General features: G+C 45.6%; 1 protein-coding gene across 1 annotated transcript; it reads left to right on the plus strand.

Annotated features, from left to right (window-relative positions):
- The first annotated feature begins 4,555 nt into the window (after positions 1 to 4,555).
- On the plus strand, positions 4,556 to 5,146 carry LOC147970974 (uncharacterized). The gene has a single exon (XM_087523757.1). It carries the CDS (start codon positions 4,556 to 4,558, stop codon positions 5,144 to 5,146), a length of 591 nt encoding a protein of 196 aa, XP_087379883.1.
- The last annotated feature ends 18,927 nt before the right edge of the window (positions 5,147 to 24,073 follow it).

A 24,073-nucleotide genomic window follows, 5' to 3' on the forward strand; every position in this document is an offset into this window, starting at 1 on the left:
GAAAAGGAAAGAAGAAGGGGTGGGAGAGCCCTGGCCTCCCCTTGGGCTTCGGCCCATCCCAGCAGGCCGGCCCACCTCACCCAGCCTGGCCGGCCCAGCTCCCGAAGCGCGCCTCCCTCATGTTCCTTCGACCGGGCGGGGCAGAGCGCGCCCGTCGCCGCCGAACCACCTCGCCGTCGACGCCTCCGCGAGAGGATAAGGCCTCTGCACCTCCCTCGATGCCTCGGCCTCCTCCCCAGCTAGCCCCACTCACCTCCGCCTCTCCCACTCCCCTCCAGATCCCGCTCGAGCACTCCCCTCTCTGTGACCCGAGCGCGCCTGCCGCCGTCGCCTCGTCGATCCCGTGGCCACCGTCTTCGCCCCGCGTCGCCAACATGCCATAGGCGTCCGTCGTCGTCCTCCACATCGAACGGTGCCCACCGTTGGAGCCGGAAGGCTCCGCAGCGCCGGATCCACCCCGTCTTCCTCCTCGGGACGCCCGAGCTCGCCGCCATCGATTCGCTCTGCCGAGCCTCCCCCGAGCCCACGTTTGCACACCTACAGGCGCCCAATGAGCTCTGCCTCCCTCTCCCTCTCTCCCCGCGCCGTAGCTAGCTGTCACCGCATCCGTGCCCTACTCGCCGTTGACGAGGTCGTGGCCGTCGTTGTGGTCGACGTCGTCGCCGCCTGAGGCCACCGTCGAACTCCTGGAGCTCCCAGGAGCCCAACTAGCCTGAGCACGTGCCTCCCCATGCTTCCTAGCATAGCTTCCTTCGAGGTCCCGTACGCGCGGCCGCCATAGCTCGTTGTCGGCGCAGTTCCGGTCACCCCCACGTCCAACCGACCACACCATGCGACGCGGCTTCGTCTCCGCGTTCAGAGGCGACCGACCGCTTTCGTTTTGGTGGCCTATGGGCGAATCCCACGCGTCGCCGTCATCTCCTCTGGTCGCCAGCGTTGCTCCGGCCGCCGTGCTGACCTGGCGCCAACGTGGCCCTGTGGGGGGCCACCCCAGTGCCACTGCCAGTGGGCCCCACGGGCCCCAGTTGACTGGGTTGACCCAGTCAACTGCTGACTGGACAACCCCGTGTCCCTGACAAGCGGGCCCCACCGCACATTTAAGTTAATTAAAAATTTAATAATTAAAGCTAATTAGTTAACCTAATCAGTCACTGACTAATGGGGCCCACACCCCTAACTAGGTCTGTTAGTCATTTTAATCCACTTTTAGTGCCACAGACGCTGACATGTGGGACCCACTGGACCCACATGTCAGGTTTGACCTGGTCAGCCATCTGTTGACCTGCTGATGTCACTTTGACATCATGCTGACATCATATATCATTTTCTATAATTAAAATAAATCCATAAAATAAGAAAATCTTTAGAAATTCATAGAAAATAATCCGTAACTCCGATGAAAATGTTTTCTACATGAAAGTTGCTCAGAAAAATCCAACGAATCCGAATACACAGTCCGTTCATCTGTCACACGCACCTAGCATGTCGAACAAGGAAGTTTCCCCCTCTTTTCCTCTGTGCAGAATCCACCTAACGCCGGGAATTCATCCTCGGATATTTATCCCCTACGACTGCAACATGTAGTACTATGTTAGGGCAACCCTAGCTCTGCCCGTCGTCATGTTATGCCTTGTGTTGCATTGTTTGCTCTGTATTTACTATTTCTTCCCCCTCTTCTCTCTGATAGACCTCGAGATCGATGATGCCGCTGTGATCGATTACGTCACCGACGACCCCTCCTTCTTGTCTGAGCAACCAGGCAAGCAAACCCCCCTTGAGCATTCTGATATCGCCCATTACTTTCCCTCTCTTGCTTGCATTAGAACTGCTACTGCTTTCTGTATGATCCTACTCTGATGCATAGCCTGTTGTTATTACCTTCTTTCATACCTTACTGGCTTGTCCTAAACTACTTAGTATAGGTTGGTTAGTGATCCATCAGTGACCCCCACCTTGTCCCAGTTGCCCCACTTTATGTTTGATGACTCGATCAACGTGATCGACGTCCAGGCCCAGACACCGCACATCACCCCTCCCCCTTAGTTGTACAACTCTGTAGAGTTACCATCGAGTGCCGAGGGTGGAACCTCTTACATCACTCTTGATGAGACCTCTGTAGTGTAGCTATCCGGTCGTGGTCATCGAGGGTGATTTCCTCCTTAACCACTTTCGATACGGCTCTGTCGTGCAACCCCTCAAGCGTGAACCTCGAGGGTGGATCCTCTTACGTTCACCTTGATGATAACATCGAGTGGAATTCACCGGGGGTGATTCCTCGGGTTTTCCCCTTGGTGTTAGACACACCGTTACTATGGTTACTATGACTTTGCACTGAGCCATGTTACTAAAAACGGGTCGGCCCTGAGGGGTACCCGCGCGAGCTTAATAGCGAGTGATGTGGAGTGGGGTTGACCTGGAAGGTGCCCGCGAGATACTTACGAGGCGTGGCCGGGCATTCTTAGCCCTTGCCGCAAGTACTCGAGACGAGGCGACAGGGTCACATCGATCGTGAGTCTCTGCTCGTTACCGCATGCTCCTAATTCACTAAGGTTTGGATATTTGATCCGAGGGGCCTCTGGCCTGATAGCACTAACCATCACGTGGGCATGGTATGTGCGTTCTGCATCGTATACATCAGCCGAAGCTTAATAGACGTCAGCGACTGAGCGGCGCGTGCCGGGTTGGACTGCGTAAGCTCCTGCCTTGTTGAAGGAGGTAGCTAGGTCTACTCACTGGCTGCCCACGCAACGTGTAGGAGTTCCTGGGGCGATGGCCCATGACCCCTGGGGACTTAGGTTTAGTCCAGCGTGCTGGCCTCTCTATTAAGCCTAGGTCGGGTTGCGGCGTATTGTTTGGCCGAGGCCGTGCATGACCCAGGAAAGTGTGTCCGGCCGGAGTTAATCGAGCGTGGTGGGTAAGTTGGTGCACCCCTGCAGGGAAGAAAACATCTATCGATAGCCTGTCCTACGGTAACGGACACTTGGAGTTGTATCCCGATCGATACAACTAGAACTGGAAACTTGAGATGAGAAATGGTTATGAGACATGATTATGATGAATGGATAGTATGGCTCTGGGATTGCTTTCTCGCAGGGAGTCGAGAAAGGATCTCTGGCCGAGGTTGATAACTCTACTCCTCTACATTGTGTTGGTCTGTACTCTTCTATATGCTGCAAGATGCTTGAAGTTGCTTGAAGATGCTAGTCTTCTATAGGCTAGCCTTTCCCCTTCTTTCTGGCATTCTGCAGTTTAGTCCACAGATACAACCCTTTTCCTTTGATACAGATGCATACTTAGTTTAGATCTAATGTATGTCTTGCGAGTACTTTGGATGAGTACTCACGGCTGCTTTGCTACCTTTTTCCCCATACCCGATTGTTGCGACCAGATGAAGGATCCCAGGAGCTAGACGACGCCACTGATGACTACTGCTACCCCGAGGGTGCCTACTACTACGTGACGGCCGCTGACGACTTGGAGTCGTTAGGAGGCTCCCAGGCAGGAGGCCTTGCCTTTTCGATCAATGTTGCTTTTGTGCTAGCCTTCTTAAGGCAAAACTTGTTTAACTCATGTCTGTACTCAGATATTGTTGCTTCCGCTGACTCTTGTGTATTCGAGCTGATGTATTCGAGCCCTCGAGGCCCCTGGCTTGTAATATAAAGCTTGTATTATTTTAATTTGTGTCTAGAGTTGTGTTGCGATATCTTCCCATGAGTCCTTGATCTTGATCGTACAAATTTGCGTGTATGATTAGTGTACGGTCAAATCGGGGGCGTCACAAGTTGGTATCAGAGCCGAGTGCCTGTAGGTCGCCCCCTTTCCAACTCCTTGGCCGAAGTTGAGTCTAGTCACTGAAAAACTTTTACTAACATTGGCTGTGTGTCTTACGGGCCCATGTCGCCATATGGGTGGTATTATGATCTTTTATTCCTCGTCTATACTCTGGGACTCTAATCTCTCTTCTATTCAGGTTAAAATGGTGTTACTAACTCTAACATTAGGATCCCATGACCACATTCACCCCAAAGCTGGATAAGCCATAGTTTTTCCTTAGAATAGTATTCTGGATAGTACACCCACTATCGTGATGACAGCGAAGTGGTATCCAGCGTACCTCTTTCATTATGCATGTTTCATCATGAATGATCCTTTGTTTTTGCAAATGCTCAATGCTGAACTACCCCCTGTTACTTATTAGCAGGATGTTAGACCCGCTGGTCGTGGCCGTGGTGCTAACGATCCACCACCGCCCGAATTCTTTGTTGGAATGATGCAACAATTTGAGCTGAACCGCCAGTTCATGAAAGGAATGATGGCTTAGTTTGCTCGTCCGAACATGAATCAACAGCCAACCCCAGTAACTCTGCAAGACTTCATGCGTCTCGACCCAACTATTTACCGCAGCTCAACTCAACCCCTTGATACTGATGACTGGCTCCGCGACATCACATATGAAATGGAGTCTGCTAGTGTGGCCCCTGCTAGCTATGTAACCTTTGCATCTTTCTTTCTGGAGGGTCCCGCTGCTCAATGGTGGGACAGCCACAAACGTACCATGCCTGTTGGAATGGTCATCACTTGGCCGGATTTCCAAGCTGCTTTCCATGCCCGCTTCATTCCTCAAGGAATCATGGACAGGAAGAAGCGAGATTTCCGCAACCTCACCCAAGGCAACAATACTATAGATGCTTATCAGTGGGAATTTCTGGACTTGTCTCGTTATGCTGAAGAAGACATTGCAACTGATGCTCGTAAGCAAGAAAAGTTCCGTGATGGACTTCACCCTGATATTAAGCTAGCACTGCTCACTCATGACTTTGCCGACTTCGCCACCTTGGTGAACAAGGCTATTCAGGTTGAGACTGTTCTTCAGGAACACCAGGGATCCCTTAGGCGCAGCCGTGACGCTGGCTCATCTTCGGGCCCGTCAGCGCAGAAGTGTCGGATATGGATTCCCCACAACATGTATCGTCCACCTGCACCTGCACCAAGACAGTCATATGCCGCACCTCGTCTGCCTCCTCCACCACAGAGGCAGCCCCTTCGGGCTGTACCACCCCAAGCTTCAGCTCACAATCCCAATGATGGTCTGTGCTTCAAGTGTGGCCTTCCTGGCCATCGTTCCAGGAACTGCCCTCAGAATTAGAACCAGTTGGCTTTGCCTTCAACTGGCCGTAACAACCAACCCCACAACAATAATGCCAGACCTTATGGTCGTGGTCAGGCTAATCATGTTGATCTGAATGAAGCTCAAGACCAGCCTGCTACTGTGATGGGTACTCTCCTTGTTAATTCAGTACCAGCATCTGTTTTATTTGATTCAGGAGCATCGCATTCATTCATGTCAGAAAATTTTGCGTATGCACACGACATTCGATGCGAGCCCATGAACACTCTGATAGTGGTACGCACCCCTGCGGGTCAGTGTCGAACTACCATGATTGGTCGCGACGTCTCTGTTGAAATTGAAGGATTGGAATTTCATGTTTCTCCCATTATTCTGGAGTCTTCCAACATTGACCTCATTCTGGGAATGGAATGGTTGAAAGCACATACTGCCTCTATCGTCTGTGCCACCAAAGTCGTTCATCTCCTACATCCTTCCGATGAGATAGTAAGCTACCATGCTCAGATTGTTCAAAACGCCGAAGCACGACTTTATGCATTGAATGCATTGAACGCAACACCTCTTGAGGGAATTGAAAAGATCCCAGTTGTTCGTGACTTCCTAGACGTCCTTCTAGAAAAACTTCCAGGAATACCTCCTACTCGGGTTGTCGAGTTCGTCATCGACTTGAAACCAGGCACCGTTCCTATTCCCAAACGACCCTACAAGATGCCGCCTCACGAACTCCTTGAACTTAAGGAGGAAATCGACAAATCTCTTCGCAGTGGTTTCATTCGTCCAAGTTCCTCAGCTTGGGGAGCACATTCTCTATTTGTGAAGAAGAAGGATGGAACGAATCGTTTGGTACAAGACTATCGTCCTATCAACCAAGCTACAATTCAGAACAAATATCCGCTTCCTCGGATCAATGATCTGTATGATCAACTTGCTGGTTCATCAATATTCTCTAAACTCGACTTGAGGTTGGGTTACCACCAGATTCGTGTTCGTGAAGAGGATATTCCAAGACCGCATTCGTCACTCATTATGGTTCTTACAAGTACACCGTCATGTCTTTTGGCTTGACCAATGCTCCAGCCACATTCTCTCGTCTGATGAACTACATATTCATGGATTACCTCGACAAGTTCGTCATAGTCTATCTGGATGATATTCTAGTATATTCGAAGAACAAAGAAGAACATGCTGAACATCTTCGACTTGTTCTAGAGAAGCTTGGAGAACATCAATTTTATGCCAAGTATTCCAAGTGTGAATTCTGGCTTCCTAAAGTCACCTACCTTGGTCATGTCATCTCCGAGGATGGTATTGCCGTCAACCCAGAGCGCGTTTAGGCTATTCTTGACTGGACCCCTCCGAAGACTGTCAAGCAAGTCAGAAGCTTTCTCGGTCTTGCCAGCTATTGTCGTTGCTTTGTCGAGAACTTCTCCAAGATTGCCAAGCCCCTGACCAATCTGCTTCACAAAGGCATTAAGTTCGATTGGACAGATAAATGTCAGGAAAGTTTCCAGGCACTCAAAGACAAGCTGACATCTGCCCCAGTGCTTGCTCCCCCTGATTCTCGCAAGGACTTTGTCATCTATTGCGACGCTTCACGTCAAGGATTAGGCTGTGTCCTAATGCAAGAGCGTAGAGTGATTGCTTATGCCTCTCGTCAAGTGCGTCCTCATGAAGAGAACTACCCAGTTGATGACCTTGAGCTTGCTGCGGTTATCTATGCATTGAAGCTATGGCAACAGTGCCTTCTCGGTAATCGTTGCGAGATCTTCACTGATCATCAGAGTCTAAAGTATTTGTTTACTCAGCCAGATCTGAACCTCCGTCAACAGTGATGGATGGAAGCTATTGCTGACTACAACTGCGGTATATCTTACACACCTGGCAAGGCTAATGTAATGGCCGATGCCCTGAGCCGTCAGGCTTATTGCAACAATCACATGGTCTTCAAAGCTCAACCCCGCCTTTATGAAGAGCTATGCAAGCTGAACCTTCAACTAGTTCCACAAGGTTCTCTGAATAACCTTGTACTGGAACCAACTCTGCTGAAAGCAATTAAGTCTGCTCAAGCCAAAGATGCTCACGTGGATTTGATGAAAAAAGGATCTTGCCTTAGAGAAATCCAGAGATTTCTCACTTGGTGAAGATGGAACCTTGTACTTCAGAGATCGCATTGTATTACCCCGGTTCGAGCTTATGACAGAGAAGGTGATGAAAGAAGCGCATGACACCCCTCTCTCTATTCATCCGGGAAGTACCAAGATGTATCTAGACATCCGTCAGAAGTACTGGTAGTCTAATATGAAGCAAGACATTGCTCGATATATTGAAGAATGTGACGTTTGTCGTCGCGTCAAAGCAGAACATCAGAAACCGGCTGGACTTCTGCAACCTCTCCCTATTCCTGAATGGAAATGGGATAAGATTCAGATGGACTTTGTCACTGGCCTTCCCAAGTCTCAGAAAGGTAACGATGCTATCTTTGTCATCATCGACCAATTCTCGAAGGTTGCTCACTTTCTGTCAGTCAAGGAGACTATCACTGCTAGTCAATTAACAAACTTGTATATCTCCCGAATTGTGTCACTCCACGGCATCCCGAAGGAGATCAGTTCAGACCGTGGTAGTATATTCACTTCAAAGTTTTGGGATAGTTTCCAAGAGGCAATGGGAACTCATATTACCTAGAGCACTGCTTATCATCCCCAATCCTAAGGCCAAGTCGAGCGAGTCAATAAAATTCTTGATGACATGCTTCGGGCTTGTGTTATTTCTTTCGGCAATAAGTGGGAAGAATCTCTCCCTTATGCGGAGTTCTCTTATAACAACAGCTATCAAGCCAGCTTGAAGATGGCACCCTTCGAAGTACTTTATGGATGTAAGTGCTGAACCCCTCTGAATTGGTCAGAAACTGGGGAACATGCGCTCATTGGTCCAGACATTATTCAACAAGCTGAAGAGCAGGTTCGCATTGTCCGGGATAATCTCAAGGCGGCCCAGTCCCGCCAGAAGAGCAACTATGACCGGAAACACTGGGGTTCAACTTATCAACCTGGTGAACAAGCTTATCTGGGTGTCACTCCTTTGAGAGGCACTGGTCGGTTCGGAGTCAAGGGCAAGCTAGCTCCGCGCTACATTGGTCCTTTCCGCATTCTGGCCCGTCGTGGGCTGGTGGCTTATCAATTGGAGTTGCCACCTCAGTTCTCTCACGTCCATGACATCTTCCACGTGTCGCAACTTCGTCGTTGCTTCAAGGATCCGGAACGTGAAGTGGATCCGGAATTGATTGAAGTTCAAGGTGATCTCACATACAAGAAGCATCCAATCTGCATTCTTGAAGAAGCTGAACGTCGAACACGCCAGAAGGTTACCAAGTTCCTCAAGGTGCAATGGTCAAATCATTCTAAAGATGAGGCCACTTGGGAACGCGAGGATAACCTTCGTGCTAAATACCCCGACCTGTTCCCTTCTACCTCTTAATTCTCGGGACGAGAATTTCTTTTAGAGGAGGAGAGTTGTAACACCCCGGTGTAATGATGCTACAGTAACCCCTAGGGTTAAGTTAATCTTTTTTCTAAACATGTGCCTGATCATTATTGTCTCCTGTTCTTTCAAAATTCCAGTTGAATTCAAATTCAAATTCTGTTTGAAATTCAAAATGCTCAGATATGAAAACGAAAATGTTCATCATGTGCCAAATATTCCATAATTAATATTGGTGGTGAACCAACATTTTTGCAAAGGGTTTAAGTGGCCTAAACTACTTAAAACAGTGACCTAAGCAATAAATTAAATGACTTTTTAATTTATAAAATTGACTTTCTTTTTCTAAAGTCTCACAATATTTTTGTGGCAGTGCAATATACTTCTTTGAAATTATTTTGGCCAATGGCATAATTTTTGCAAAGTCTTTAATGGCTAAAAGAAAAAAGGAAAAGGAAAGAAGAAGGGGTGGGAGAGCCCCTGGCCTCCCCTTGGGCTTCGGCCCATCCCAGCAGGCCGGCCCACCTCACCCAGCCTGGCCGGCCTAGCTCCTCGAAGCGCGCCTCCTCCTGTTCCTTCGACCGGGCGGGGAAGAGCGCGCTCGTTGCCGCCGAACCACCTCGTCGTCGACGCCTCCGCGAGAGGATAAGGACTCTGCGCCCCCCTCGACGCCTCGGCCTCCTCCCCAGCTAGCCCCACTCACCTTCGCCTCTCCCACTCCCCTCCAGATCCCCCTCGAGCACTCCCCTCTCTCTGACCCGAGCGCGCCTGCCGCCGTCACCGCGTCGATCCCGCGGCCACCGTCTTCGCCCCGCATCGCCAACATGCCGTAGGCGTCTGCCGTCGTCCTCCACATCGAGCGGTGCCCACCGTTGGAGCCGGAAGGCTCCGCAGCACCGGATCCACCCCGTCTTCCTCCTTGGGACGCCCGAGCTCGCCGCCATCGATTCGCTCCGCCGAGCCTCCCCCGAGCCCACGTTTGCACACCTACAGGCTCCTAGTGAGCTCCGCCTCCCTCTCTCCCCGTGCTCTTCCCCGCGCCGTAGCTAGTTGTCGCTGCATCCGTGCCCTGCTCGCCGCCGACGAGGTCGTGGCCGTCATTGTGGTCGACGTCGCCGCCGCCTGAGGCCACCGTTGAACTCCTGGAGCTCCCAGGAGCCCAACGAGCCTGAGCACGCGCCTCCCCGTGCTTCCTAGCATAGCTTCTGTCGAGGTCCCGTACGCGCGGCCGCCATAGCTCGTCGTCGGCGCAGTTCTGGTCACCCCCACGTCCAACCGACCACACCACGCGACGCGGCTTCGTCTCCGTGTTCAGAGGCGACCGACCGCTTTTGTTTTGGTGGCCTATGGGCGAATCCCGCGCGTCACCGTCATCTCCTGTGGTCGCCAGTGTTGCTCCGGCCGCCGTGCTGACCTGGCGCCGACGTGGCCCTGTGGGGGGCCACCCTAGTGCCACTGCCAGTGGGCCCCACGGGCCCCAGTTGACTGGGTTGACCGAGTCAACTACTGACTGGGCAGCCCCGTGTCCCTAACAAGCGGGCCCCACCGCACATTTAAGTTAATTAAAACATTTAATGATTAAAGCTAATTAGTTAACCTAATCAGTCACTGACTAATGGGGCCCACACCCCTAACTAGTTCTATTAGTCATTTTAATCCACTTTTAGTGCCACAGACGCTAACATGTGCGACCCACTGGACACACATGTCAGGTTTGACCTGGTCAGCCGTCTGTTGACCTGCTGATGTCACTGTGACATCATGCTGACGTCATATATCATTTTCTGTAATTAAAATAATCCGGAAAATAAGAAAATCTTTAGAAATTCATAGAAAATAATCCGTAACTCCGATGAAAATGTTTTCTACATGAAAGTTTCTCAGAAAAATCCAACGATTCTGAATACGCGGTCCGTTCATCTGTCACATGCCCCTAGCATGTCGAACAAGGAATTTCCCCCCTCTTTTCCTCTGTTCGGAATCCGCCTAACGCCGGGAATTCATCCTCGGATGTTTATCCCCTCCGTCTGCAACATGTAGTACTACGTTAGGGCAACCCTAGCTCTGCCCGTCGTCATGTTATGCCTTGTGTTGCATTGTTTGCTCTATATTTACAGTTTCTTCCCCCTCTTCTCTCCGATAGACCCTGAGACCGATGATGCCACTGTGATCGACTACGTCACCGACGACCCCTCCTTCTTGTCTGAGCAACCAGGCAAGCAAACCCCCCTTGATCATTCCGATATCACCCATTACTTTCCCTCTCTTGCTTGAATTAGAACTGCTACTGCTTTCTGTATGATCCTACTCTGATGCATAGCCTATTGTTGTTACCTGCTTTCATACCTTATCGGCTTGTCCTAAACTGTTTGTATAGGTTGGTTAGTGATCCATCAGTGACCCCCACCTTGTCCCAGTTTCCCCGCTTTATGTTCGTGACTCGATCAACATGATCGACGTCCAGGCCCCGACACCGCACATCACCCCCTTAGTTGTACGACTCTGTAGAGTTACCATCGAGTGCCGAGGGTGGAACCTCTTACATCACTCCTGATGAGACCACTGTAGTGTAGCTATCCGGTCGTGGTCATCGAGGGTGATTTCCTCCTTAACCACTTCCGATATGGCTCTGTCGTGCAACCCCTCAAGCGTGAACCTCGAGGGTGGATCCTCTTATGTTCACCTTGATGATAACATCGAGTGGAATTCACCGGGGGTGATTCCTCGGGTTTTCCCCTTGGTGCTAGACACACAGTGACTATGGTTACTATGACTTTGCACTGAGCCATGTTACTAAAAACGGGTCGGCCCTGAGGGGTACCTGCACGAGCTTAATAGCGAGTGATGTGGAGTTGGGTTGACCGGGAAGGTGCCCGCGAGATACTTACGAGGCGTGGTTGGGCATTCTTAGCCCTTGCTGCAAGTACTTGAGATGGGGCGACAGGGTCACATCGATCGTGAGTCTCTGCTCGTTATCGCGTGCTCCTAATTCACTACGGTTTGGATATTTGATCCGAGCGGCCTCTGGCCGGGTAGCACTAATCATCACGTGGGCATAGTATGGACGTTCTGCGTCGTGTACATTGGCCGAAGCTTAATAGACGTCAGCGACTGAGCGACGCGTGCCGGGTTGGACTGTGTAAGCTCCTGCCTTGTTGAAGGAGGTAGCTAGGTCTGCTCACCGGCCGCCCACGCAACATGTAGGAGTTCCCGGGGCGATGGCCCATGACCCCTGGGGACATAGGTTTAGTCTGGCGTGCTGGCCTCTCTATTAAGCCTAGGTCGGGTTGCGGCGTATTGTTTAGCCGAGGCCGGGCATGACCCAGGAAAGTGTGTCTGGCCGGAGTTAATCGAGCGTGGTGGGTAAGTTGGTGCACCCCTGCAGGGAAGACAACATCTATCGATAGCCTGTCCTATGGTAACGGACACTTGGAGTTGTATCCCGATCGATACAACTAGAACTGGAAACTTGAGATGAGAAATGGTTATGAGACATGGTTATGATGAATGGATAGTATGGCTCTGGGATTGCTTTCTCGCAGGGAGTCGAGAAAGGATCTCTGGCCGAGGTTGATAACTCTACTACTCTACATTGTGTTGGTCTGTACTCTTCTATATGCTGCAATATGCTTGAAGATGCTTGAAGATGCTAGTCTTCGATAGGCTAGCCTTTCCCCTTCTTTCTGGCATTCGGCAGTTTAGTCCACAGATACATCCCTTTTCCTTTGATACAGATGCATACTTAGTTTAGATCTGATGTAAGTCTTGCGAGTACTTTGGATGAGTACTCACGGCTTCTTTGCTACCTTTTTTCCCCATACCCGATTGTTGCGCGCAGATGACGGATCCCAGGAGCCAGACGACGCCACTGATGAATACTGCTACCCCGAGGGTGCCTACTACTACGTGACGGCCGCTGACGACTTGGAGTAGTTAGGAGGCTCCCAGGCAGGAGGCCTTGCCTTTTCGATCAATGTTGCTTTTGTGCTAGCCTTCTTAAGGCAAAACTTTTTTAACTCATGTCTGTACTCAGATATTGTTGCTTCCGCTGACTCTTGTGTATTCGAGCTGATGTATTCGAGCCCTCGAGGCCCCTGGCTTGTAATATAAAGCTTGTATTATTTTAATTTGTGTCTAGAGTTGTGTTGTGATATCTTCCCGTGAGTCCTTGATCTTGATCGTACACATTTGCGTGTATGATTAGTGTACGGTCAAATCGGGGGCGTCACAGTACCCAAGCACCAGTCCACCCACATACCAAATTATCGAAGTACCGAATGCGAATCATATGAGCATGGTGAAAACTAGTTTGACGATATTCCCATGTGTCCTCGGGAGCGCTTTTCTCTATATAAGAGTTTGTCCAGGCTTGTCCTTTGCTACAAAAAGGATTGGGCCACCTTGCTGCACTTTATATACCTTTGTTACTTTTTGCTCGTTACAAATTATCCTATCACAAAACTATCTATTACCACTTATTTCAGTACTTGCAGAGAATACCTTGCTGGAAACTGCTTATCATTTCCTTTTGCTCCTCGTTGGGTTCGACACTCTTACTTATCGAAAGGACTACGATAGATCCCCATACTTGTGGGTCATCAAGACTCTTTTCTGGCGCCGTTGCTGGGGAGTGAAGCGCCTTTGGTAGGTGGAATTTGGTAAGGAAAAATTTATATAGTGTGCTGAAATTTATTGTCACTTGTTACTATGGAAAGTAATCCTCTGAGGGGCTTGTTCGGGGTATCTTCACCCCGACCAGTAGAGCAAAGAGTTGCTCCTCAACCTACTGTAAATGAAAATGTCTGCTTTGAAATTCCTTTGGGTATGATAGAAAAACTGCTAGCTAATCTTTTTTTAGGAGATGGAACAAAACATCCTGATGAGCATCTAATATATGTGGATGAAGTTTGTTGATTATTTAAGCTTGCAGGTGTACCCGTAGATGTTGTTAAGAAGAAGGTATTCCCTTTATATTTGAAGGGAGACACATCGACATGGTATAGGCTATGTGATGATATGGGGTCTTGGAATTACAAACGATTGAAATTGGAATTTCATCATAAGTTTTATCCTATGCATCTTGTTCATCGTGATCACAATTACATATATAATTTTTGGCCTCGCGAAGGAGAAAGCATCGCTCAATCTTGGGGGAGGCTTAAATCAATGTTATATTCATGCCCCAATCATGAGCTCTTAGGAGAAATGATTATTCAAAATTTTTATGCTCGACTTTCTGATAACAATCGCACCATGCTTGATACTTCTTGTGCTGGCTCTTTCATGATGAAGACTATTGAATTCAAATGGGATTTATTGGAAAGAATTAAATGCAACTCTGAAGATTGGGACCTCGACAAAGGTAAGGAGTCAGGTATGACACCTAGTTTTGATTGTGTTAAATCTTTTATGGATACCGATATTTTTCGTAAATGTAGCACTAAATATGGACTTGACTCTGAGATAGTAGCTTCTTTCTGTGAATCTTTTGCTACTTATGTCGATCTCCCCAAGGAGAAGTGGTTTAAATATCATCCTCCCATAGAAGTAAAAGTAGCTGCACCTATTAAAGTTGAAGAAAATATTGTCACTTATAATGATCCTATTGTTCCTACTGCTTATGTTGAGAAACCACCTTTTCCTGTTAGGATAAAGGATCATGCTAAAGCTTCAACTGTGGTTCGTAAAAGCAATATTAAACTTATACACCTCATGAGCAAATTAAAGTTGAACATGATATTGCTATTGTTAAAGATCTCTTGTCAGATAATATTGATGGGCATGTTATTTATTTCTGTGATGAAACTGCTAGAATTGCTAAACCTTGTGCTAAAGATAAACCTAGACCTGTGGTAGGCATGTCTGTTATTTTTGTTAAAATAGGAGATCATTGTTATCATGGCTTATGTGATATGGGTGCCAGTGCTAGTGCAATACCTATTAGCTTATATAGAGAAATCATGCATGATATTGCACCTGTTGAGTTAGAGGATATTGATGTCACAATTAAACTTGCCAATAGAGTTACTATTTCACCAATGGAAATTGTTAGAGATGTTGAAGTCTTGTGTGGGAAAACTAAATATCCTGCTGATTTTCTTGTTCTTGGTTCCCCACAAGATAGCTTTTGTCCCATTATATTTGGTAGACCCTTCCTGAAAACTGATAATGCTACCATAGATTGGAAAAGGGATGTTGTTATTATTGGTTTAGATGATATGACTCATGAATTTAATTTCTCTAAATTTAGTAGACAACACCATGAAGAAGAATTACCTAGTAAGGATCAAAATTATTGGTCTTGCTTCTATTGCCATACCTCCTAGTGATCCTTTAGAACAACATTTGCTAGACCATGAAAATGATATGTTTATGAATGAAAGAAGGGAATTAGATGAAGTATTCTTTAAACAGGAACCTATTCTGAAAAACAATTTACCTATTGAAATCCTAGGGGATCCTCCTCCACCCATGGGTGATCCCATGTTTGAGCTTAAACCGTTACCTGATACTCTTAAATATGCTTATCTTGATGAGAAAAAGATATATCCTGTTATTATTAGTGCTAACCTTTCAGAGCATGAGGAAGAGAGATTATTGAAAACTCTGAAGAAGCACCGTGCTGCTATTGGGTATACACTCTTGATGATCTTAAGGGCATTAGTCCTACTCTATGTTAACATAAAATTAATTTGGAAGAAGATGCTAAACCAGTTCGTGATCATCAATGCCAGCTGAATCCTAAAATGAAAGAAGTAGTAAGAAAGGAAATACTAAAGCTCCTTGAGGAAGGTATAATCTATCCCGTTGCTGATAGTCAGTGGGTAAGCCCTGTCCATTGTATCCCTAAGAAGGGAGGTATTACTGTTGTTCCTAATGGTAAAGATGAATTGATACCGCAAAGAATTATTACATGTTATAGGATGGTAATTGATTTCCGCAAATTAAATAAGGCTACTAAAAAGGATCATTACCCCTTACCTTTTTATCGATCAAATGCTAGAAAGATTATCCAAACATACACATTTTTGCTTTTTAGATGGTTATTCTGGTTCCTCTCAAATTCCTGTGTCAGCCAAAGATCAATCAAAGACTACTTTTACATGCCCTTTTGGTACTTTTGCTTATAGATGTATGCCTTTTGGTTTATGTAATGCACCTACTACCTTTCAAAGATGCATGATGGCTATATTCTCTGACTTTCGTGAAAAGATTTGTGAGGTTTTCATGGACGACTTTTTCGTGTATGGATCTTCTTTTGATGATTGCTTGAGCAAACTTGATCGAGTTTTGCAGAGATGTGAAGAAACTAACCTTGTCTTGAATTGGGAAAAGTGCCACTTTATGGTTAATGAAGGTATTGTCTTCGGGCATAAAGTTTCTGAAAGAGGTATTGAAGTTGATAAAGCCAAAGTTGATGCTATTGATAAGATGCCATGTCCCAAGGACATCAAAGGTATAAGAAGTTTCCTTGGCCATGCCGGATTTTACAGGAGGTTCATTAAGGACTTCTAAAAAATTTCTCGGCCTCTGACTAATTTATTACAAAAAGATATACCATTTGTTTTTTATGATGACTGTGTAGAAGCATTTGAAATACTTAAGAAAGCATTGATCTCTGCACCTATTGTTCAGCCGCCTGATTGGAATTTACCATTTGAAATTATGTGTGATGCTAGTGATTATGCTGTAGGTGCTGTTCTAGGACAAAGAGTTGATAAGAAATTAAATGTTATTCAATATGCTAGTAAAACCTTAGACAATGCTCAAAGAAATTATGCTACTACTGAAAAAGAATTCTTAGCGATTGTATTTGCTTGTGATAAGTTCAGACCTTATATTGTTGATTCTAAAGTAACTATTCACACTGATCATGCTGCTATTAAATATCTTATGGAAAAGAAAGATGCTAAACCTAGACTTATTAGATGGGTTCTCTTGCTACAAGAATTTGATTTTCATATTGTTGATAGAAAGGGAGCTGAGAACCCCGTTGCAGACAACTTGTCTAGGCTAGAAAATGTGCTTGATGACCCACTTCCTATTGATGATAGCTTTTCTGATGAGCAATTAAATGTCATAAATGCTTCTCATACTTCTACATGGTATGCTGATTATGCTAATTACATTGTTGCTAAGTTTATACCACCTAGTTTCACATACCAGCAAAAGAAAAAGTTCTTCTATGATTTGAGGCATTACTTTTGGGATGACCCACATCTTTATAAAGAAGGAGTAGATGGTGTTATTAGACGTTGTGTACCTGAGCATGAATAGGAACAGATCCTACGCAAGTGTCACTCCGAAGCTTATGGAGGACACCATGCTGGAGATAGAACTGCCCATAAGGTATTGCAATCTGGTTTTTATTGGCCTACTCTCTTCAAGGATGCCCGTAAGTTTGTCCTATCTTGTGATGAATGTCAAAGAATTGGTAATATTAGTAGATGTCAAGAAATGCCTATGAACTATTCACCCGTAATTGAACCATTTGATGTTTGGGGCTTTGACTATATGGGATCCTTTCCTTCCTCTAATGGATATACACATATTTTAGTTGCTGTTGATTACGTTACTAAGTGGGTAGAAGCTATTCCAACTAGTAGTGCTGATCATAACACTTCTATTAACATGCTTAAAGAAGTTATTTTTCCAAGATTTGGAGTCCCTACATATTTAATGACTGATGATGGTTCACATTTTATTCATGGTGCTTTCCGTAAAATGCTTGCTAAATATGATGTTAACCATAGAATTGCATCTCCTTATCATCCTCAGTCTAGTGGTCAAGTAGAATTGAGTAATACAAAGCTCAAATTAATTTTGCAAAAGATCGTTAATAGATCTAGAAAAAATTGGTCCAAGAAACTTGATGATGCATTATGGGCCTATAGAACTGCATATAAAAATCCTATGGGTATGTCTCCGTATAAAATGGTTTATGGAAAAGCATGTCACTTACCTCTCGAACTAGAACACAAGGCATACTGGGCCATTAAAGAACTCAATTATGATTTTAAACTTGCCGGTGAGAAGAGGCTATTTGATATTAGCTCACTTGATGAATGGAGAACCCAAGCCTATGAAAATGCCAAGTTGTTTAAAGAAAAAGTTAAAAGATGGCATGACAAAAGGTACAAAAGCCTGAGTTTAATGTAGGTGATTATGTATTGCTATACAACTCTCATTTAAGATTTTTGCAGGAAAACTTCTCTCTAAATGGGAAGGTCCTTACATTATCGAGGAGGTCTATCGTTCCGGCACCATAAAAATCAACAACTTTGAAGGCGCAAATCCGAAGGTGGTGAATGGTCAAAGAATCAAACATTATATCTCAGGTAATCCCATAAATGTTGAAACCAATGTTATTGAAACCGTAACCCCAGAGGAATACATAAGGGACACTTTCCGGAACGTTTCAGACTCCGAAAAGGAATAGGTATGAGGCACGGTAAGTAAACCGACTCCAAAACAGTTTTTAAGGCAATATTTTTCCATTTTGGAATATTTAGAAAAATAGAAAAATGAGTAGTAGTCCGGGAAGGACACGAGGGCTCCACAATGGTGGAGGGCGCGCCCCCTACCTCGTGGGCACCTCGTGTGCTCTCCGGACTCCGTTTTCGTACACGACACGTATTTTGGTCGGTAAAAATTCATTATATAATCTCCCAGAGATTTTGACTGCCGTATTACGCAAATATCTCTTGTCTTTGTTTTGAGCCGTCCTGGTGCAGATAGAGCAACATGTCGTCCCAGGATTCGGAAGGAGAAAGCTATGTGGCTGATTACCTTGCACATCCTAAGATCTATGGGGATGTGGAGCGTTTCGGTTGGACTACGGAAGAAGAAGAGGACTATGAACCCAAGGGAAAGGAGGAGACGAGCTCAGATGAAGATGAAGTCCCACCACCTCAACACATGCATGTGGAGTTCAAAAAGTCAAGCCTCCCGGATAGATTAAAGAAACCTAAGATCGAGTTTATCCCTTTTCACCTCTTGCAGGAGAACAAGCAGGAACTATGCAAAAAGATACTGAGCTTGGAGCAGGAGATCAAGGACCTAAGGGACCAAAATTCTGTCCTCAAGCGCACACTAAGGAAGAATCCTACGCCTACGCCTTCAACAAAACCATCATCTTCTCCACCAACAAAGAAGAATTGAGTATCTGGTATGGGCAATCCCCTTGGCAACTGCCAAGCTTGGGGGAGTGCCCCGGTATCGTATCACCATCACTTTTATCTTTACCGTTTTTCTTAGTTCAATCCTTTTGGTAATATCTTGATCCAGTAGAATAAAAGTTCTTAGTATGATCTAGTTGTGAGTTTTGCCTTATAATCCTTCTATGTAATCAAGTCCGTGAGCTATATAATAAAGATTAGTGTTGAGTCAAGGGCTTGATTATTTTGCCATGATCTTAAGTGAATAAAAGAAAAGAGAAAGAAATAAAAAGAAACAAAGAGATCATGTGAGTCTTATGGAGAGTAATGAGCTCACATAGAAAAAGTATGATGAATAAAAGTTGTTGAGGATTGAGAAACATAGTTTTGGTCATCGTTGCAATTAATAGGAAGTAATAAAGAAAGAGAGGTCTTCACATATAGATTTACTATCTTGGACATCTTTTATGATCGTGAGCACTCATTAAAATATGACATGCTAAAAGAGTTGACGTTGGACAAGGAAGACAACGTAATGGGTTATGTTTTCTTACATCTAAGATAAATTATATTGTCATGGATCATCCAACATGGTTGAGCTTGCATTTCCCCCTCGTGCTAGCCAAATTCATCGCACCAAGTAGAGATACTACTTGTGCTTCCAAATACCCTTAAACCAGTTTTGCCATCAGAGTCCACTATACCTACCTATGGATTGAGTAAGATCCTCCAAGTAAGTTGCCATCGGTGCAAGCAATAAAAATTGATCTTTAAATATGTATGACTTATTAGTGTGGGAGAAAATAAACCTTATATGATCGTGTGATATGGAAGAAATAAAAGCGACAAACTGCATAATAAAGGTCCATATCACAAGTGGCAAGATAAAGTGACGTTCTTTCGCATTAAGATTTTGTGCATCCAACCATAAAAGCGCATGACAACCTCTGCTTTCCTCTGCGAAGGGATTATCTTTTACTTTTACCTCCTACATTGCATAAGAGTCATGGTGATCTTCACCCTTCCTCTTTACATTTTATCCTTTGGCAAGCACGGTATGTTGGAAAGATCCTAGTATATATGGCTAATTGGATGTGAGTTTTCATGAACTATTACTGTTGACATTACCCTTGAGGTAAAACATTGGGAGACAAAACTATAAGCCCCTATCTTTCTCTGTGTCCGATTAAAATTCCATACCCATAAGTATTGCGTGAGTGTCAGCAATTATGAAAGAGTATATGATAGTTGAGTATGTGGACTTGCTGAAAGGCTCTTATACATCAACTCTTTCCTATGTTATGATAAATTGCAATTGCTCCAATACTGAGATTATAGTTTGTTAGTTTTCAATGAAGTTTACTATTCATACTTGAGATTGTGATTGAATTATTACTCTAGCATAAGAAATCATATGGAAAGAATTATATAAGTTGCTGTTCTAAGAATGATCATGATGCCCTCATGTCCGTATTTTATTTTTATTGACACCTCTATCTCTAAATATGTGGACATATTTTTTGATTTCGGCTTTTCGCTTGAGGACAAGCGAGGTCTAAGCATGGGGGAGTTGATACGTCCATTTTGCATCATGCTTTTATATCGATATTTATTGCATTATGGGCTGTTATTACACATTATGTCACAATACTTATGCCTATTCTCTCTTATTTTACAAGGTTTACATAAAGAGGGAGAATGCCGGCACCTGGGATTCTGGGCTGGAAAAGGAGCAAATATTAGAGACCTATTCTGCACAGCTCCAAAAGTCCTGAAACTTCACGGAAGACGTTTTCCAAATATATAAAAAATACTGAGAGCAAGAACTTCACCAGGGGGGGCACACCCTGCCCACGAGGATGGGGCGCGCCCTACCCCCCTGGGCGCGCCCCCCCTACCTCGTGGGCCCCCTGGTGGCCCTCCGGTGGCCATCTTCTGCTATATGAAGTCTTTCGATGGGAATAAAATAACAAGCCATCTTCTCGGACGAAACTCCGCCGCCACGAGGCGGAACCTTGGCGGAACCAATCTAGGGTTCTGGCGGAGCTGTTCTGCTGGGGAAACTTCCCTCCCGGAGGGGGAAATCATCGCCATCGTCATCACCAACGGTCCTCTCATCGGGAGAGGGCAATCTCCATCAACATCTTCATCAGCACCATCTCCTCTCAAAACCCTAGTTCATCTCTTGTATCCAATTCTTGTCCCCAAGTCCGGGATTGGTGCTAGGAGGTTGCTAGTAGTGTTAATTACTCCTTGTAGTTGATGCTAGTTGGTTTAATTGGTGGAAGATCATATGTTCAGATCCTATATGCACATTAATACCCCTCTGATTATGAACATGTTTATGCTTTGTGAGTAGTTACTTTTGTTCGTGAGGACATGGGAGAAGTCTTGCTATTAGTAGTCATGTGAATTTGATATTCGTTCGATATCTTAATGAGATGTATGTTGTCTCTCCTCTAGTGGTGTTATGTGAACGTCGACTACATGACACTTCACCATTATTTGGGCCTAGAGGAAGGCATTGGGAAGTAATAAATAGATGATGGGTTGCTAGAGTGACAGAAGCTTAAACCCTAGTTTATGCGAAGCATTGCTTCGTAAGGGGCTGATTTGGATCCATATGTTTCATGCTATGGTTAGGTTTACCTTAATACTTTTGTTGTAGTTGCGGATGCTTGCAATAGAGGTTAATCATAAGTGGTATGCTTGTCCAAGTAAGGGCAGTACCCAAGCACTGGCCCACCCACATACCAAATTATCAAAGTACCGAACGCGAATCATATGAGCGTGATGAAAACTAGCTTGACAATATTCCCATGTGTCCTCGGGAGCGCTTTTCTCTATATAAGAGTTTGTCTAGGCTTGTCCTTTGCTACAAAAAGGATTGGGCCACCTTGCTGCACTTTATTTGCCTTTGTTACTTGTTGCTCGTTACAAATTATCCTATCACAAAACTATCTGTTAGCACTTATTTCAGTACTTGCAGAGAATACCTTGCTGGAAACCACTTATCATTTCCTTCTGCTCCTCGTTGGGTTCGACTCTCTTACTTATCGAAAGGACTACGATAGATCCCCTATACTTGTGGGTCATCATCAACCAGATTAAGATCCGCACCAGAGTGGTATGGTAATCCTATTCTGGAAGTCATGTTACTTGACCATGATGAACCTATGAACTATGAGGAAGCGATGATGAGCCCAGATTCCGTAAAATGGCTTGAGACCATGAAATCTAAGATGGGATCCATGTATGAGAATAGAGTGTGGACTTTGGTTGACTTGCCCGATGATCGGCAAGCAATCGAGAATAACTGGATCTTCAAGAAGAAGACTGACGCTGACGGTAATGTTACTGTCTACAAAGCTTGACTTGTTGCAAAATGTTTTCAACAAGTTCAAGGAGTTGACTACGATGAGACCTTCTCACCCGTAGCGATGCTTAAGTGTAACATCCCAATTTTCCTAAATTAGGATGTTATTAGATCATTCATATGCATCTCATATTCTTCCATGCATTATTTTGATTTCCGGTAATATTCAAATCATTACGCAACAAAGGAAATTTATTGGAGCGGAGATAACATGACTTCTCCCCTGTTTTAAAATGTTCATAATGTGCAGAATATTATTTCCCATTCATCTGATGTGTTCTGTTATTTTTACTAATCTCAAAAATATTTTATTTGTTGTTTTTATTGCTGTTTGAGTGACCTATTGCATCAAAAGGATTTTACAAAATTGCATTAGTGTTGGAACTAGTGTTCCTATAGTTTATAGCTATAGGGATATTTTTACTGTGTCTCTAGGTATTTTTATTTAGATTTTATATTGTGTATGTTATTTTATTTATTTTGTTTTCTGCTGCTGTGTTAAAAAAAGAGAAAGGCAGCAAGCCGGCTAGCCAGCGGCCCAGCCAGCCAGCTGGCCCAGCAGCGCCGCCCACACCACTGCAGCCACCGCGACCCACCTAACCCCGCACAGCCGCAGCCCACCTAAGCCGCACCGAAGCGGTACGCCCGCACCCGACCCGTATCACTCGCTCGCGCCCAATCCACCTTGCCCCAACCATTGATGAGCGGGCCCCACACCCATCTTCCACCCCGAGCCGGACGTAGCCGCGCCGCGCGCACGCCGAGGCCGACCCAGATCGATCCGGCGCCTGGTCGATCCCGTGCGAGCCAGGGACATCACGCGCGAGCCCAGGAGCCCGAAGAACCCTATCGCAGCCCTTCTCCGTCCTTTCATCGTCCGCACGAGTAGCTAGGGCGAAACACATCTCGCGGTGGAGCTCGAGCCGCCGCCATCTTCACCGGAGGTTTCCGCCGCTGTAAGAATGACTCCGGCCACACCTTTCACTCCCCTTGAACACCCTCTAGACTCGTCACACGTTTGACACCTCGGGGTAATCTGCAGCGCCCCAAAACGATGCCGCCACCGACGACCGACTTTCACGAAGCACGGCTGCCGTTGACATGGTCGCCGCCACCTATAGAAGGAACCCCGCCTCTGTCCGACACCACCACCACCTCTGCAACTCATATTGAGCCCGTCCGCCACTTCACTTTCGCCGGAGACCCACCGGAGAGCCGCTGCCACCGCCGTTTTTCCCCTGTTCTGGTGAGCACACGCACCCAGCCAATCGGACGCCGCCAATTGGCACTCCGCTACAGTGCAGGAGTTTTCTGTTGTTTTCTGTTTCCTTTTTCAGATTTGAGCTAAAACTTCAACTAGCTATATCTTTTAGTCTACATTTCCAATTTAGGTAATTCTTTTTCCTATGCAATCACAAAAATCAGCACATTATCATAGTACCAAAATCTCACATGTTTGCACAATTCAAATTTGAATTTGTTTGAATTTTAATTAAACCTTCCGGAGGCCGTATCTTTCAAACCGCTTATCGAATTCGAGTGATTCTTTTTGCATTGTGATTGTAGTGCAATTTAGGTGCTGTTATGCCGCTGTTGTTGAGTTTTAAAAATGGTTTTCTTGCTGTTGGTTTTGTTTTGGTTCTTTTCGTGTTCCAGTGATTGATTTTTTGAATTGTGTGAAACGTGTAGATTGTCCAGAGTGCGACGCGAACTTTTGTCAGGAGTGTGACTTTCTAAACTAGAACCAAGGGAAGTTACATGTTGATCATCCTTTACCTATTGTTTTCTATGCATGTAGTTATATCACACTATGAATATATGCATGAATAAGATTATTATATTATTTTGCTATATTGTTGAGCTATCTCCCATCATTGCAAATCGTGATAGTTGTAGTTTGCTATGCTTGTCGACGGGGTCAGTCTTTGTATT

Source organism: Triticum urartu, chromosome 5A, assembly GCF_056163025.1.
Source record: "Triticum urartu cultivar PI428250 chromosome 5A, HENAU_Tu73, whole genome shotgun sequence".
In the NCBI taxonomy this organism is placed as follows: Eukaryota; Viridiplantae; Streptophyta; class Magnoliopsida; order Poales; family Poaceae; genus Triticum; species Triticum urartu.

Bases quoted from the DNA above. Each gene is read 5' to 3' on its own strand.
- LOC147970974 (XM_087523757.1), top strand. From the start codon at position 4,556: ATGCCTGTTGGAATGGTCATCACTTGGCCGGATTTCCAAGCTGCTTTC.